General features: G+C 38.0%; 3 protein-coding genes across 4 annotated transcripts in view; 1 reads left to right on the top strand and 2 right to left on the bottom strand.

The window, feature by feature from the left end:
* Positions 1-63: 63 nt before the first annotated feature.
* hcst (hematopoietic cell signal transducer) lies at positions 64-7,560 on the bottom strand. 2 transcript variants are annotated; one of them, XM_080896567.1, is made up of 6 exons: positions 7,457-7,560; positions 6,594-6,665; positions 1,671-1,750; positions 1,467-1,487; positions 1,121-1,255; positions 64-895 (listed from the first exon to the last, which is right to left on the bottom strand). In XM_080896567.1, exons 3-6 carry the CDS (start codon positions 1,723-1,725, stop codon positions 852-854), a joined length of 255 nt encoding a protein of 84 aa, XP_080752693.1. In that variant the 5' UTR covers positions 1,726-1,750; positions 6,594-6,665; positions 7,457-7,560; the 3' UTR covers positions 64-851. The 2 variants fall into 2 exon arrangements, with proteins under 2 accessions (XP_080752693.1, XP_080752692.1); XM_080896566.1 differs by lacking the exons at positions 6,594-6,665; positions 7,457-7,560 and adding an exon at positions 2,239-2,311.
* Positions 7,561-7,636: 76 nt separating this feature from the next.
* On the top strand, positions 7,637-16,164 carry nfkbid (nuclear factor of kappa light polypeptide gene enhancer in B-cells inhibitor, delta). Its single transcript, XM_080896348.1, has 12 exons — positions 7,637-7,762; positions 11,152-11,288; positions 11,386-11,419; positions 11,642-11,826; positions 11,914-12,083; positions 12,613-12,718; positions 12,810-12,956; positions 13,057-13,108; positions 13,191-13,348; positions 13,570-13,686; positions 13,830-13,994; positions 14,092-16,164. Exons 1-12 carry the CDS (start codon positions 7,747-7,749, stop codon positions 14,161-14,163), a joined length of 1,359 nt encoding a protein of 452 aa, XP_080752474.1. The 5' UTR covers positions 7,637-7,746; the 3' UTR covers positions 14,164-16,164.
* Positions 15,590-17,869, bottom strand: part of LOC308406014 (uncharacterized protein) — a gene marked incomplete at its 5' end in the record, with an annotated part of 2,618 nt that continues 338 nt past the window's right edge. The window contains 3 exons of the mRNA XM_080896822.1: positions 15,590-15,711; positions 16,270-16,307; positions 17,228-17,263. Of these exons, the coding sequence (XP_080752948.1) occupies positions 15,632-15,711; positions 16,270-16,307; positions 17,228-17,263 (154 nt within the window). The 3' untranslated portion in view covers positions 15,590-15,631. The remainder of the gene's footprint in view (positions 15,712-16,269; positions 16,308-17,227; positions 17,264-17,869) is intronic.

The raw sequence follows: 17,869 nt of genomic DNA, 5'->3' as shown, positions 1-17,869 counted from the left end.
TTTAAAAAAGAAAAACTTACCAGACACAAGAATGTTTTAGCTTTCTTTTATTAATGTGCTAAAGTGGACATTTTTTTAGCATTACTTTTTATACATTTTACAGTTTGTAAATATAATATGAACATTTGCACAACATCTCCATGTCCCGTTAAACTATTTCGATAGTTTGCATTAAATTAACATTAAATAACACTGTTGAAAAATATTAAAGGAAGATTTAAACCACACATCTGATGTCCGTGAATAAAATACTCAAGTTGGAATCCTTGTATATTATTTTTTGTAATCAAAATGCTGTAACAATGCTTTGAGGGCTGTTTATACAAAATCAGAGCAAAAATTAAAGTTAAGATTGCTCAAATGTTTCCTTGATCGTTTTTAACAGTGTATTTGAATGTTAACCATATGTAATTATTATTATCACACACAATTAATATTATTAAAATGCAGTACTATTGTAGGGTCCTTATTTTACAATAAACAGTACCTTGAGGCAACTGTTGCTGTGAAATGGTACTATAAAGATAAAACTGGACTGCCTTTTTCAAAGTCTCTACTAAATAAACTGAAACACATCTTATCTAACTTTGTAACATATTTAAAATCACAGTCCACATTGTATGAGTATGAAATCCCATTTATGAGACTCTTTTATTTATTTTTTGTAGTATGAATTAACAGGTTGAAGTCTAAGAAGTAAGATATAAAATGTGTAAAACAATGTGTTCAACTTAAAATGTAATAGTTAAAGATTTTTTTGTATAATTAATTTTCAGAGGAGATTTCTTTAAAAAAGGTAAACAGTTTTCTACAAGAAAGTTGAAAGTGTTTTCATGCACTGCACCATCCTTTTAGCTCTTGCAGTTGGCCCGGACATTCATATACACTTTGTGAGCTGTGAAGAAATCAGACAAGAGACAGCACAATGGAGAAAAGCTATTAGTTGAAAGTATACACTTGATGCTAAAATCACACATAACAGAAGAAGTCAGTTTGATGAATATAGTGAAAATATAGTTGAGAAACAGTCTTATAGGTGAATATGAAAGAAAAAAAGAAATCCAATGTGATAAAATAAAAGGGCTCCCAGGGACCGGCGAGCCCTTCACCGTCATCTTACCATTATCTATCTTTTGACGCCGAAAACTGGCACATCGGTATGTTACAACGACAATAATAAGGGTCAGCACCACATCTGCACAGATGATGCCTGCTATTGTTCCTGGCTCAATCCTGTAGCAAGACACTGTGCTGTCTGGTAAATACAAAAAGTGAGAAACAGACAGTTAGACAGAAATGGAGTGGGAAGAAAGAAAAAAACCCAAGAGATGTAGAGAAAAACTGAGTCATCACGACTGGTTGCCTAGTTCTACATTTACTTTTATTTGTATTTTTTTTCTCAACATTAAGATTCATTTTTTTTAATGCATTTAGGAAGTTGACACATCATCTTTTTTGATACTTACCAGCAAGTGCTGGAGCAAGGCCTTAGAGAAAGAAAGGGAACAAAGAGGGATATGTTAGTTGAAACTTACTTTAAGTTCCTCTAACAAGTCAGTTAAGTTTCCGTTGTGCACAGCAGCTTGTGGTTTTACTTTCCTGTGTGAGACCACCTTCATTTTGAGTGTGTGTACAAAAAGAAAAGAGAAATACTATTAAATCATCCTTACTGAAAAAAAGACCAAATAGGACAACGGTGAGGAATTTGTTATTTGCCATCGCCATGAAGGTCAGCTCAGTTATGGTCTATCTGAAAGACAAGAAGAGACCAAACATTGTCCTATATTACATGTTCCAAAGATGTGGAGAATAAAGTTCATGTTACAGTATCCATTCTTCGAATTTTGATACATTTTAATTTTTGTATTAAGGACAGAACATCTGAAATGTCTCAGAACTGTAGGCTTGACCTCTTTTGTATACTCTACATCACAACGAGACATGATGGACTGTGTGGGTAGTTACAAAGCGATAGAGATAAAATTAGTAAATGAAAAATTCAGAAAATGTTAACATATGTCTAAATCATTACAATTATTTAAAAAAAAACCCCAAAAAAACCTAAAAGATTCAGTTCAAGCAACTGCATTTCATATGCAAACATTTCCTGTTCACAACTTTATAAATCCAACCTTTCCTCGAATAATCTAACCGAATAAAAACATTCTGACAGATTAAATCTTTAAAATTAAAAATGATGATGAAGAGAAAGTAAATGGGAGTCCAAAAAAACCGTACCTTCTCTGGTTTGCTGATCTGCCTTCTGCTATCCAAAACATGGTGTGACTTGCTATTCGTTTTCTCCTCTGACATCTCTGACGTCAAACTTTCTAACTTCCTTTGGTGGGCTGAAGCACCGTCTGCAAGCTTGTCTCCACTACAGATTATTTAATAACAGCTGAGCTCTGACAGAGTGAATCTGTATTTAATGGAGTACAACATTGTTTCCAAAAAACCCACAATATATCCAATGTTGAAAGGAAGAATGTGGGAATCAGTTTTATTTATTTACTACAGTCCATTGCTGCTGTTAGCTGTTGTAGCTGCTGAATGTGGTTTTGGGTTTCTGTTTTTTTCAAATGTTGTTGCTGTCAGCGTTCACACTGACAGTAACTGTGGGTTGTTAAATGTCACCACTGCTGATGCTTACAACATAACTCTTGGCTACTCCTAAAATCCAGAAAAGAAAAAAGAAAAGAAAAGTTATATTTTATTTAATATGTATATAATCGTAAAATGATATTTCAGGATTCATTTGAATAACTAAACTGTAATAAATACATTTCACTGAAACCCTTCTTCCAGCAATTCAGATTTTGACTTTTGTAAAATTCTTTGTTTACACATTTTATCCAGTGGTTGCAAAATAAATCTTGTATTTTGTTCAGTGCGGTTTGACTTCGGTTTCGGTTCAGGTCAGCAATATTGCACTGCCACCTGCTATATTCTAGCTGTACAACAGCAGAGGGAGCTGCAGGCCTTCTCATAGAATAACCAAGCTCATCTGTTAGACCAAAGATCAATAAATAAGCAGAAAACATAAAGGAGAAATAGCAGGACTAAACACTTAAATTGAAGTAAAACAGTTAAAAGACCACAGAAAAATAAAGGTGCACATTGATGCACACATGGCTAGGACTGCTTTCTTGCTGTCTCTTCTGTAAACAAGCTTTGTAGCCACAAAAGCAGTGAATGTATAACCTGTGGGTGAGGTTAGTTACCTTATAGAGGATTGTGAAAAGCACAGAGTACTGCTTTTACCACATCTATAATGTTAGAAGGTGAAAAAAACACTTCCCTGTTTTATTTAATTTAGCATTACATTTCTTCATTGATATTTATTATTGGTCTGAAATTGGTACTTCCACTTTTTCCTTCTATTCTAATTAACATCCATCCATTCTCTTCTGCTTATCCAATTCATGGTTGATTTGAATGGGCAATTATCCAAATGATCCCAATGGGCAATTTGGAATCACCAATTAATCTAATCCAAGTAATTTCTAGATTTTGGACTGAGGAAACCAGAGTAACCAGAGTATGGGGGGAACATGCCAGCAGACTCAGAACCTTCTTGATGTGAAGCAACATATAATATAATAAAACAACATAGTTCAACATTTGAGTCTTAAAATACTTTGGGTTTGTTGGTTACTATTTTAGTAAAGCAATCCACTAGCCACTTCATTAGGTACACTTTACTAGTATCAGGTTGGACCTCCTTTTGCCTTCAGAAGTGCTCTAATTATTCATGACACTGATTCAACAAGCTAGAAACATTCCTGAGAGATTTTGGTCCATATTGACATGATAACATCACACGGTTGCTGCAGATTTTGTTAGCTGCAAATCCATAATGACCATTTGAGAAAAGTGAACTCATTCTCATGATCAATAAACTAGTTTGAGATCATTTATGCTTTGTGACATAGTGTATTTTCCTGCTCCAAGCAGCCATCAGAAGATGGGTACAGCAGTCATTAAGGTAAGCAAAAATACTCAGGTTATGCTGTGGTGTTTAAACAGTGTCTATGTGTGTGCCAAGAAAACAACCTCAGCATCATTACACCAACACCACCCACCAGAACGACTGATACAAAGCAGGATGGTGGTGACCCCGCCATCAAAATGTTGCAGCAGAAATCGCAGGCAATGTTTTTACAGTTTTCTGTTGTCCATGTTCGGTGAGCCTGTGTAACCTGTAGCCTCAGTTTCCTGTTCTTAGCTGTGTGAGTGGCACCCTGTGTGGTCTTCTGCTGTTGCAGCCCATCTGCTTTAAGATTCGACATGTGTGTTCAGAGATGCTCTTCTGTAGCTCAGTTGAAAACTGTTGTGATTTGATTTACTTTCGCCACTGACCTCTGGCATGAACAACACATGTTCACTACCACTCACTGGACATGTTCTTTTTTTGGACCATTCTCTGTAAACCCTAGAGATGGTTGTGTGGGAAAATCCCAGTGCATCAGTAGTTTCTGAAATACTCAGATCAGTCAGTATGGCACCAGCGACTGTGCCATAGTCAGCGTCATTTAAGTCACTTACCTTCCCCATTCTTATGCTCAGTATTAACTTCAGACAATCTTGACCATGTCCATGTCACTGAGTTGCTTTTGTGTGATTGGCTAATTTTGATATTTGTATTAATGAGCAGGTGATTTGGGTGTAACTAATATTGTGGCCACTGAGTGTATATCTATTATGCTTAGCATTAAAGATATTATTCAGCAAATTAACTACAGATTCTCATTATCCTTTAAATAGCCTCCTTAAGAAGAATACTGTTATTTGTAGACACTTATCTCTTCTGAATATGTGAAGATAAGGGGACATCAAAGAACTGCCATATCTTTGATGGTTACATAGTTACTGTGACTTAATCTAATAACATAAGTATGACTAAGAAAGTAAGTTAAAATCTTTAAAATCCCCATGACTTTAAATAGTTAAAAAAAAATACTTTTAACATAATTTTGGAGCCCTGTAAATAGTTGCTACCAAAACATGAGAAGAAGTCCCCAGAGGTTGATTGTTTACCCTGAAAAGATTCTCTGAAGAATGATGCATAACTTTCTCTGAAAGAAGCTTATTAGTTTTCTTTCTTACTAGGAAAAGTGTAGCTGAGCGTGTGGCAGACCTGAGGTATTTCCAGTAGTTATGTGTACAGGTATACTGGCATTAGCAGAGCAAATGTGGGATGTAGAATATAGATCAAACCATCTGGAGAATTTACTGAGAGGTGGAGCCAGAACTCTCGGTTAGGCTTTGGGCTGGGCTGTGGATGACCACAGCCTGATATACTAAACACAGAAAACATCTTGTGTAGTTTCCCTTCTTTTATCTGCCCTTTCAAGTCTGAGTTGTTCCTTGAACTAAACAGAGCTTTCAGCAACAAAAAGTCATCAGGGTCCAGAGTCATCTAATAGAATGAAGACTAAACTTGGGACTGCTGCACAGACAGTTAAAGCTGGATGGGCTTATTGTTAAACTGTGTCCACTGTATGCATTAACTATGCCTACTGGATATAAACTAAACATCTGAAGATATATATCTATAGTATATAGATAAGTAAATATTTCCAACACGGTATATATTTGTATTATAATCACTAGACGGTACAGTCCTTGTTCTTTGTATCTGACTTTCTTCCATTCATTGTTTTTGATCCTTTCTGCTTCTTTCTTCTTTTTCTAAATGGAAAAAACCTAAATCACAGAATTCTCACACATACAAGAGATGCAAAAGCTTGAAGTTTACCCATTACATTCATTTTCAGCTTGCCATTTACAGTTTTGGATCTGACTAGAGTAGGTCTGCATGATTCACAGATTAAAATAATCCTTATTTATGTTATCTTATTCCTTTACATATTTCATACTGCACTCCGAGGTTCAACCTTTGTCTTAAACTGGCTTTTTCACCTCTGTCTTCAAGGTCACCCTCTCTTTAAGCTGATTTTCTTCTGATTAGCTTCCCTTTGCATACAAAAGGTTTGAATAGCAAGTGAGCATGACTGCTGTATTTACAGACAATGATAATCATATTAAGGACGCCCACTCAGACTGAGAATAATACAGAAAACCACAGACTTCAGGACAGCCTGAAGACTGCACTTTTTGCTCAATTATTTGAGAATTGTTTAATATGAATTCCCACAATGGGAACATGTATGACAGGGCGAGCATTAGGGTCACTATAAGATTTTGTGATGAATGTACAGGTCACAAGCCCTAGTCCTGAATATATGGAAGTGTGTATTTAGTCCTCTTGGTAGGTTCATATCTGAGAGCATATTTACAGCAAGCACACAAATGGAATATCCAAACCTTTCAAAAATAACTAAACCCACAGCTAAATATCTGATGAGACACATTTTTCCTTTAACATTGTTTAGTAGCACTTTTTCACAATTACACATTCTTTAAATATATATTCTAAACTCTTTTTTCCACTTGTTTACATCTTTCTGCATTATTATGTTGTTCAGCCTCTCTCTGTGTTGTCTGACAATTGTTTATGGAGAAAGTAGGCAAAAAAAAAAAACCCTAAACATATATATTAGTCATTTGGCAAAAAACAAAAAACAACTCACCACCAAGTTGGATGTTTTGATGTTGTTTTTCTCTTTAGGTGACACAGAGATTCCCGTAAGACTTTATCTATACTGGTAACAAAGATAAGAGAAAGATAATATGTTTACATGGAGTTTACATACAGTCCACAAAGAAGAGCTGGAAAGGAAGGTCTGGGCATCTCTATTGACACTGCGGGCAGCAGAATGGCAGAAAATTGATATTTTAAATCATAATAAATACCCTGTTCACTGTAAGCTGAGATCACATTTTTTGGCTATAAAAACAAACTTGATAGGAGTTCATTATCTTTAGAACTTTATATAAGTCATAATAACAGTAGGTTGAGATAACGTGTTACTATATTTCTTTAGTTTTCTATCAAACGTTGTTTTGCATCAGCGCAATGTTGAAAATTTCAGATCACTTATCTCTTTGCCAGTTACTACTTTAACATTTAGGCACTTGTACTTTTGCGATCACTTCCACGACCTTTTTGATTCCACACATCTAAAACTACCAACTTGAGATGAGCTTTTGAAACATGACATAAGTGTCATTATAAACTGTACTACAAAACAGTCAAGGAGTTCCAGCTTGTTTAGGCTTTCAGCGCAACGTAAAAACTAATGTATTTCGCCATCACTCACTTTTGTCCTCAAAATGTACTTCAAGTATTAAAAGCGAACGTACTCTATAAGCAGAATGTCTGATTGTGTTTATTGTTAGCCTACTACGAGACTGGACAACCCATTACTCATTCCTGAGGCGGTTTAGTCGTTCAGCTGGTGCAGGGTGAAGTAATGGTAACCATTTATAAATAAACGCTCTTCTGTCCGAAACAGCGCCTAAATATAAACAACTCTTTATTCACTTGTCATACCTTTTGCTCGCATAACTCACAGCTCGTTCTCACACTTTTATTTTTTTCTTTTTTTTCTTTCTGCTTTTCACGCTTTGCCCTCCCTCCTCGTGCTCGAGGGCGTGACCACAGCTGGGGGTTGAGGGGAAAGGGACTGCATGCTCTGTGTGGAGCACTATCACAACAAGAAAACAAGCCAGACAGACTACAGCGTGGCAGAGCGTCAGAGATCCCTCGGTCATCCCTCATTGAAAAGGTTGGCGAGCAAGCGGACGATCTGTCGAAGACTTCACAGCAAAACAGTTTCTGACATGCACTTTGATAAATGTGAGTACGTTTGTGCTTTTGATGCGGCAGATTAGAAGCCTGATCGTGTGAATAGTTTGACTGTGATGACGACACCGCTAACTCATTACTTTGTATGTTTTTCGGGTTTTTATATAGACAGGGATGGTGAAGCTGTTTCTCGTTTTTGTGTTGTGCGTGTGTGTGTTAGAGTTTAATTACAATGAGGTGTCATTTAAAAGCTTACGTCGACACAGACCTCCTATGTCATCAACAGGACAGGACACATCTGATAGGGTTTTCTATGAATTTTAATCGGGATGCTGCCTCCTAAACGTGGCAGGAATCGCTCTTTTTCAGCTCCTGGTGTGCTTTTATAGTCAGACTATGTTTGCCACGCTATGCCAATAGGGGGATGTGTTTTTGATATGAATAGAGTACAGTGAGTTCAGTCATTTCACTGGTGCTTTCATGCACTAGCCTTCCTCTTGGCTTGGTTTTTCATATATGACATCACAGTTCGGGTGAATCCAACAAGCAGGACATCATTTGGGGAAACCCTAATACACCTCCACCCATGCTAGTATGTTTTCATTTCCCCATTTTATGATTAGTGCCAGACAGGCAGGCTGTGTGACGTGACAGCATCTTGTTTGCTTAAGCTTATTTGTTTATGGTCTCCCTTAAAAAACAAGCAGAACGATTACATATTCAGCTCTGCTAAACCACAAAATGAGGAAACTGGCTGTATGCTTCTTTCTTTTCACCGAGCATAGAGCCAAAAGAGAAAGGTCGTCGGAATCCCCAACCGCCCACTCACATGACTCAATGTCCAGGGGTTTCCACAAAACCTATTTGAATATAGCACAGTCTAGCCCAGAGCTGCGTGGGGGTTAGATTAGTGTAAGCCCAAATGTATGTGCATGCGTGGGTCCCCCAGGCCATTTCCTGGCGTCTGGCAGCCTACAGGGCAACTTCGATCAACTGGTGGCATCTTTTCAGAGATACTTTTAAACAGAGAATATGCACTTATATTGCAGCATTACATCACCGGGCCAAAAGTGACATTTTGATATAAAGTTAAAATGAGTCAGGATTGAGTAACCTATAGTAACACCTTTTGAACTTGAAAATGAAACTTGCGGCCCTGAAATGTACAGACTGATGTCATGTATTCTCATTAAGTGACCTTTATTGTGTGCTGGGGGGGCGGCATATGACACACAGCACCATGAGCTTATTGTCAAGGACTGGTTTTTAAGTGGAAGTGAGATTATTGTTTCTTTTTTTCCTCCTTCTGCTTTGAGAAGAAGCGACACAGCTTGCCAACAGAGATCTACAATCTTTTCTTTCTTTTTTTTCTTTTTTCATCTCAGTGGTCGAATTTGCATTTTTTTTCCGGAAGCGCACACTCCGTGTGTTTGCTTTGGTGAACAGGGCTGTGTTGTCCCTGTAAGGCTTAATATTCATAAAGTAAAAGCTAACAAACAACAACAACAACAACAACACAAACCCCAAACAAAACAAAACAGAGACGTGACAAAAGAGCAGACTTCTTGTGCTCTACCTTCCAGACATGGTTCAATAGAAAGCACAAGGCAACTACACGTGTTGAGGTGACAAGCCTGTGACACACCAAGGCAGGAAGATGTGGTTTGCCATTGTGTAGCGTAACGGAGCGGTACTACAGGAAGATGTCATAGAAAATAAGCAGTGGTTATCCCATACTACAGCCTTTCTGATTAATCTGTCTGGTTTGCTTGGCCACATTATCTGTGTTCCTAATGGAGGAGGTTTTGCATAGCTTTGTCTTTTGTACCGCAGTTCCACAGACAGGGTGGAAATATCACTTTATCTTACACATGTGGGGTGAAGTTTTTGAGGAAACAACCTGTGTGGTCACAACATCTCAGCTGGAAACATCTGAATTCTGTTTTGTAATATTTGTTTCCTATTTTTCTGATTTCCTTTACCTGTTCAGTGGAAATGATACTTTAGTATCAGAAAGGGAAAACACACTCACTGCATAATGGACTTGATGTGAATGTATGTGAAAGGTGAGCGTGGAGAAAATGAGATGTGATGAGAGTTGTACAGCTTGTGATTCATTTGATAAATGAATCATAAGCTCACGACTCACTTTATATTTCTTATTCTGATGCTTTCATACCTTTTAAGCTTCATTTATATCAGTGATAATTATATCATTAGGCTGGTTGACAGTTAACCCTCAACAAATCAAAGCCAAGTGGCACATAGACTCCATAGAGTACACAGTGAGAGTAAATCCACTTCTGCAGACATAAAAAGGCTGTCTGTGATCAGACTTCATTTATTCGTTTAAAGGTTTAACTTTTTGATAAGCTAAGTTTTAATGGCTGTAAACAAGTTTGTCCTTTTGTTGGAAAACATTTCAAATTGATATTTCCAGACATGAAACGCTCATTGCATTCATTCATTAGTGGATTAACAGAAAAAAAAAAGAGGCAGGTATTCAAGCGTTCTCTGCTTTCATTTTTCAAATCTCAAAATTTGCATCTTCACCCTATTTTAGATCTTTGTAAAGTAAGTCTGTAAGAAACAAGAAAAAGAAAATGTATCTTTGGCTGTAGAAAACCTTTCGATACTCCAAGACATTCTAGACGAAAGCAAACAAATGACTAGTGATGATTAAACATTGCCTCTGATATCGATTAAATGTCACCAGTATATAGTCATGTGATTAAAGAAGTAAAAAGGCAACAGATAGAGAACATGTATCTAAAATTTACATTTTGTTGTCATTTATGTACATTTGAATAAATTTAAAGACATGAATCACGCAGAAAAAAAGAAAAGAAAAGTACGCTCATGCCCATACACTTACCACACCTTAAAATCAGTGAAGTTGGAATCAGGTTCCAATCATTAGTCTCGCTTGTGTAACAAGTTGAACCTCTGGGTCTGTTGTTCTCATCTCCCTCCATTAGGCCAAGGTCTAAAGAGCTCTCTAATAGAGGTATCTAAACACAAAAAAAGGTTGTGGATCCCTGTAACTGGGATGAGATTTAAGAAGTCTCAAATTTGTCCTTAATTGCACCCTTCGCTAAATTGAGGCTACACGATTTGATGGTCCAAAAATGCTACCAAGGAATCACAGGGTCTGCAGGTGACTCTTCTGTTTGTGTCTAAGTGCATCTACAGAAACAAAGACATTCAAATTTGACCTGCATTTGGACACATATAGGCATAGCTAGGCAAACCTTTAGGATCATTATGGTGTATACAGCTGGTCACGGGGACAGTAGACAAGGAAGGAACCTCACACCAACTGTGAAGCAAGGTGGTTGGAATATCATGATTTGGGCTTGCTCAACCGCTCTAAGGACTGAGGAGGCTTGCCAGTAATATGTTGAAAAATTGAGCAATTTCCATATTACTTACTTTCCCAGCGCCAAAAGAGAAGCCGTGTTGCACACTGCCCACAGTGAAAAAACTCTTGGAGCAGAAGAGAAGACGCGAGACGTCCTCTGTGCCACCCTGCTGCCCGACAACCAGCACAAGTCCTGTTCCTCCAGCTACTGTTACAGTAAGCCAGCACATATAGTACCTGTGCATCTCATCAAATTTTACATTATCAGGATTTGATTGTTCACAGTTTTTCCTGCTTCTTCTTCTTTTTGCAGCAATTGCCTCCATCAGAACCATTTTCCTGTACAGGTAAGGACTGGGCAGCTTCTGTTAAAGACTAAATGCAAAAAACTTTGGATGTGTAGGCATTAATAAGCATTTTTCTTATTAACACTGACCTCAACTATTGCAAAAACTATTGCAAATGATTGCAACACAGAGAGTAGAGAATCAACCAAAAGTATATCAGAGATCTTGTTATTTAAGTAATTTTATCTTTTCAGTGATAAAAAGAAGTTTTCTTCTTTCTAGGTGCAGCAAGTAGCTACTCAGACATGGCAGTGAGCTATGAGCAGTGGGCCCCAGCTCCTGAGTCACTCAGTTTCTATGGCAACCAACCAGGAACCAGCTTTACCACAACCTACAGCCACACAATGACACCTGAATACACACAGCAACCAGTCCATCCATTTGTGGAAACAATGTCCCAGCCATATGTAAGTGTTAGCCTTTGTTTGCAGACTTTGCAAGTTTGATAATCCTATCTTGAGTTTGTTGAGTAAAATCTGCATTCCTTTGCACAGGACTGCCTGGGGGCTCTCTCAGATTCTTCCTGGTCACTTCTGGACCCAAGCCAGACCACACAGCTGACTTTCAGTTCAACAATGGATGCCACCAAGCTCGAGGAAGCCAGAATGCTGCTTAGCAGGATGGACTACAGCAGAACTACCTGCCAGGATGAAGACGGAGACACGTGAGTGATCATGAGTGTGTTAGCGGGGAGTGTTTGGTTTATACCGGCTATTGAGATTTAAAGCAGAGAATAAAAGTCAATTTGCCAGTGGGAAATGTGGACTGAGGTTTCAATTTTAAGTTCTAGCCTGCATTACAAACATTAAAATACAAGTAAGTGTTAATTCTTCTAGATATTTTGCAATGCAGTGCGTGTTCACTTTCTGGACCCACGCAAACCCCCGCTGATAACTTTATTGCGCTCTTTGAACACGAGTACACAATTTATTTACTTTCCTACAGTTTCGTTTTCAGTCGTGAGCTCAAAGTGAGAACCCATTTGGTAATCCTAGACAGATGAATAAAGAAAAAAAAACTAAATATGAAAATGAGTCAGCCACTCATGCTCAGTGACAATTACAATCTTACAAATTCTATTCCTTGTCACAAGTGAACTCGTGAGAGAAAATAGAGTGAAATTGGCTGTGGGGATTACCACAATTATGTAGTCTCATTCATAACTAATTTGTGATGTGTTCTTTCTCTATCAGCATCCTGCACATCTACACTGCCAAGGGACTGAGAGAGTGTGCCTATGCTGCTGCGGAGAGGCTGAGGGATGTAGGGAGACTTGATGCAAAAGAACACAAGGGAAAGGTATGAACAAAAAAAAAAAAACATCATTCAGTTTGATTGTTGTTGACATGGTCTCTTAAAATACATGTGTATACTACCTGTGCTTGTGCAGACTGCTTTACTGGTGGCAGTGACGGCAAACCAGGCAGACATTGTCCAAGATCTGCTGTCTTTGGGAGCGGACATCAACGCCTGTGACGTTAATGGACAAACCGCTCTTCATCTGGCTTCCCACTATGGATTCCCAGGGGTTCTGCGGGTAAAGCTACAGTAACTACTAAATGACTTTGGCATGACTTAAAAAACAAAACAAGCAAAGATAAGAGTGAGGAGATCTAATCAGCGATCTGTTTCTGCAGGCGATTCTGTCGAGCAGGCCGGCCGTCAACCTGGAGGCCCGCAATTTTGAAGGTAAAATAACATCTTTGCTTTTAGCTCCAACTCCAACATATTTACTGGAACCCCTAAAAGATATATATTTTCTTTGTCTCAGGGATGACCCCTCTGCACTGTGCAGCCATTTCTCACAGTGTCACGGTGAAGGCTTTGTCTACCAATGGGCATGCAGATGTTAATCTTCAGACCAAAGCTATTGAGAAGCTGTCCTGTGTGCAGATGCTACTTGGTGCAGGGGCATCCCTTCTCAGTCAGGTAGGTCAACTGTGAAGTTCAACACAGTAAGGCCTGTACTTCAAGGCAGAATTTTAAGCTACCTGGGGTTTTATCTAACCAAGATGTCGTCATGCTGCCAACCATTCCCCTCTTTGTTCTCTCTTTTGTTTTCTCCTTGTTGCTTGACGCTTTTTAGCGGTTCTAGTCTGACTTGTGGTTTCATTATGTCTCTCCCATTACTTCCAATTCTCCAATTCCAGGAAATCAAAAGTAACAAGACTGTGCTGCATTTGGCTGTGAAGGAGGGGAACATTGATCTGGTGCGTTATCTGCTGAGCATTCCCCTGCCGAACATGAAAGACTTTGTCAATATGAAAGTGAGTCCCACACTGACAAGAAACTCAGAGCAGAATTTTATGCATACACGTGTTTATGCGCAAATACATAATGTGTAAGCGTACAGCTATAGCTGTCTGTGAACAGTCCGAGTTATGCGGCTTTTATATTTTTCCCCCCACAGGCTCACGGCCACACAGCTTTACACATGGCAGCCGGTCTCCATGGTAACCTCCACCAGGAGGTGATCCTGCAGTTGCTGCTGAGCAAAGGAGCTGATCCCAGCATCCGCAATCTGGAGAATGACCAGCCAGCTCACCTGCTGCAGAGCGGCCTGCTGGGAGAACAGGTAATCACCCATATCTTCACTTTTTTTTTTCTTTCTTTTTTTTGTGATTGACTTGATTTTTCAGTTTACTTATATTAATTTATCTCCTAACTTGTAGCTCAAGCTCATGCTGAAGAAACGAAGTGCTTCCTCTCGTCGACGTATCGTGTCCTTGCAGGACCAGGAATGACTCAGATAATTTGTAGTCCCATTTTGGAGGGAATATGTCTTTAAGATAGTTCCTCTGTTGAGAAGGGGGGTTTACGTTTTATTTTGATGACACTCTGGGAGTATCCAGCCTATATATTGATGAGTAAACAAGACTACTTTGGTATATAAATCTCCAAATGCTGTGTAATTCACATTGCAATAGACAAAGGATGCTTTAATTCTAAAGCTTCAAATTTGCTTGGTATTTAGTTTCTGTAAAACTGTAGTGTTTTATTTATTTACTACTCTTAGGCAGAAGTATTCCTCTGTGAGTGAAGGATTTCATTCCGAAATGTGATATCTCTGTGAAGACTTTTCCACGAAACGCTGTTGCTAGAAATCAGGCATGCATTTGAAAGTTTTTAAGTAACATATTTATTTTTTTTAACATTTTGCAATGAAACAACAGAACTACAAAACATTAGCATTAGTTATTGGAAAAAAAAAGTAGTAGTCGAAGGTGGAGTAATATTTATTTTTCTGTTAGGCTAAACTCCCGGTTTTATGTTGATTTCTGTGAAATCGTGAAAATAAGCTCCAGGACAATGTCCCTGAAAGACCTCTTGTTGTCTCAAATCCCCCTCGTTGAAATATTATCATAATGATACAGTGAGTGATGGTTGTCATATCAATCAGTATGTGTGCTTCATGTGTGTTTGGAATGAGAATAATCTGTTGTACGATTGAACCTCCTTTCTGTATGCATCATACATATTTGTGTAACCTCAGGTGCACTTTCCTTTGTGGAAAAGGAAACTTTAAGGGTAAAACCTCTATGTTTTTAAAAATGATTGTGACAGACAATATGTTTTTTTTTTCTTTGTCGAAGAGGCATTACATGAGTAAGTGTGGTGACAAATTGTCTGACTGACTGTACTTTTTACTCATGAGTCATGAGTGCGAGGACGATAACAGTGCTTAAATTCCATCAGGTTCTTTTGATCTTCGGGGTACCCTTTGAACAGTCCCGTTTACATTCAGCTTCAGAAATTAGCAGCATGGAAAATACAGCAACACATAAGAAGCTTGCACTTTTGTTTACACTCACAGTATTTATTTTTCAAGGCCAATTTCAACCAACCTTCACTGCAATGACAGTGAAACTTAATCACAGATTAAATGAGTGTAATCTGAGTGACAAGTAAGCCTCTCACTTATGTGTCATCCTTTATATTAGACACGCTGTAAATTCCTGTAAAGCACAAAGGAAATCTCACAACAAAACCACATAACATTTCTCATGAACATGCTTTTCATTTGCTACACTCTTGCTTCACATGAGAATAATTTCTGACATTCTTATAACAAGAGTAGATGGGATCCATTTGAAAGTAGTCTCCCTTTTAGCCTTTACAGGGAATTGAATACTGTTGCTTTAGAACTGAATCAGCTCTGACTGTTATATTTGTAAAGGTAACCTCAAAATGAATGTTGACTTTTCATTTATTTCATTTTGCAAATTTTGATTTGTTATGATTCTGTTTTTCCATCGATTGGTTTACCAGCTGGATCTGCTGTTTGAAAGATCCTGCGCAGGAGAAAAAAAAAGGAATAAATCATAAAGACGAATGTTAAACTGGCTCAATGAATGCAGTTTCAATTGCTGTACACATGATGGACACATTTCTAATTTTGTAATCATGCTCTTGATTTTATTGTTTTATAACAGTAAAAGATGTAGAAGAGAAACCACACCCATTTCCTGTGTTTGATGTGAACATTGAGTGTCCTTGTCATTTCTTTTTCATCTTAAACACTACACAGAGTAATCTACAGACAGATGTTTTGCAGCTTTGCCAAATAATATGGGATGAGGTCAGGTTGTATAAGAAAACCCTGTTTATCAATCACCCATCAGAGGTATGTTATCCATAAGAGGAGTGGCCACCAACACAGCTGATCTACTTGTATCTATTTGCTAGCATGGGCTTCTGTTTTTGTTTTCAAGCTTGTGCTGTAATGCCTATACAGTTGGAGGAGGTACTGCAAAAGAAAAGGAAATAAGTCAGAGAGAATAATGGAAAAATAGCAAAGTTTTAGCGCACACAGTCACTCTAAACAGTTCCATCTAGATAAATGAAATTACCTTCTGTCTTTGGGATTTGAGTACCAGATGAGCTGGAACTGCAATTAGAAAAACAAAGGAGGAAATTAGTCAAGAGGTGACTTCAAAATTAAATTCATCAATAATTCCAATAAAAACATACTCGTGCGGTTCGAATACTGTGGCAACAACTTCAACTTGACGTGTTTCCATTATCGGGGTTGCAATATCAGGTAGATCTAGATGCAGTTGAAGCCACAGGCTTCTAAGTGTAACTATAGACCAATATGCAGCTTTTGCCCCATTTAAACAGCAGCTCTCGCCTTTCTTCCAGTCTTACTATACAAGCAGCATGCAACAATCTGAGAATCGACACTGCCCATTCACTACCAACACAGGAAGAGTGATGCGTCCATTCAGAAATGCTTACTATGCGCATGTGATTTGCCACATCTGTGTAATCTTATAAATGTGTTGGAAGTGTGTGTGCAAAGAGCAGAATAGGGGCATTTTGAGAAGAGGCATCCAGTGCAGGGATAGGGGGGGAGGAAATGTAGGATATATAAATATATTTTTTTTTTTTATTTAAAAAAAGATGGCAAATTCATACAACATGCACAGGGGGGATCATCTGCTAAACTCTTACTTGGATGAGGATTTTACACATTTTGTGAATTTTTTACCTGTTTGAGGAATGATAGATGAGTTACCAAAACAATATTTTTATATTGATATATGTTACAAAGCCTTTGCATTACATATATATTTTTACAGATATTTTAAAGTCTAAACTTACTCAGGGCTATTAATATGCCAGAGACAAACATAATGACAGCAAGGATAACCCCTGTTGTCCGCAATGTCTCATAATCTAAAAGGAACAAAAACCACACACGAAACACTTATAGGAATTTATTGTGTATTTAAAGAATGCTATCAGTAGAAATACAACACTCATTTGGCTTTGATCTTTGAAATGAATAAACAACATAAATCTTACCATATTCGAAGTCGCTTTGGTCTGGAAACACTGTTTCTGCAAAGAAAGAGTGTCAAGTTATAAACCACATTTTAAAAGTGTTTATTTGGCCACAACAGTAATGGGATCATTACAAAGCTTTTTAATGCACTACAAGGGAAAGCAAGCTTTTCAGCTTCCCAGTGTGCAGAATTGGCTCCACAACTCCTCAGGAGTATTTTTCCCCCTTGACTGCAGCATCTTGGCTCAGCAGAAAAAATGGGTTAGAAGCCAGCAGCAGGATACAGAGGTGTCATCCCAGCAGCAGAGGATAAAAAGATCTTAAATTGAGTTAAACAAGAACTTGAAGTTAGGAAGATATTTAAAAAAAAAAGATTAATAATAATAAACTAAAATAAGCAATTTAAGGAGTCCACCCCTCATCAACATAGTGACTTTTTAGAAACATAAACGAGCAAGCCCGTGCTAAGCAATTAAGATGTCTGGATGCCAATAATGCAGCTTGCATATTGCGGAACCCTCAGTTTCTCAGCAAGTGGCTGAGCAGACAGTTTTTCTTCCCACAGGTTTCCCCCTTCCACAAAATCCGAGAACTGTTTTAGAGAAGTACTTAATATTTGATCTGTCCATTCCAGCGGGGACATTTACTCAGGAACTCCCTGT

The sequence above is a fragment of the Rhamphochromis sp. 'chilingali' genome (genome assembly GCF_963969265.1).
Source record: "Rhamphochromis sp. 'chilingali' genome assembly, chromosome: 11".
In the NCBI taxonomy this organism is placed as follows: Eukaryota; Metazoa; Chordata; class Actinopteri; order Cichliformes; family Cichlidae; genus Rhamphochromis; species Rhamphochromis sp. 'chilingali'.
Note: the sequence above shows the minus strand (reverse complement) of the source record. Positions and strands in the feature narration are given on the sequence as shown.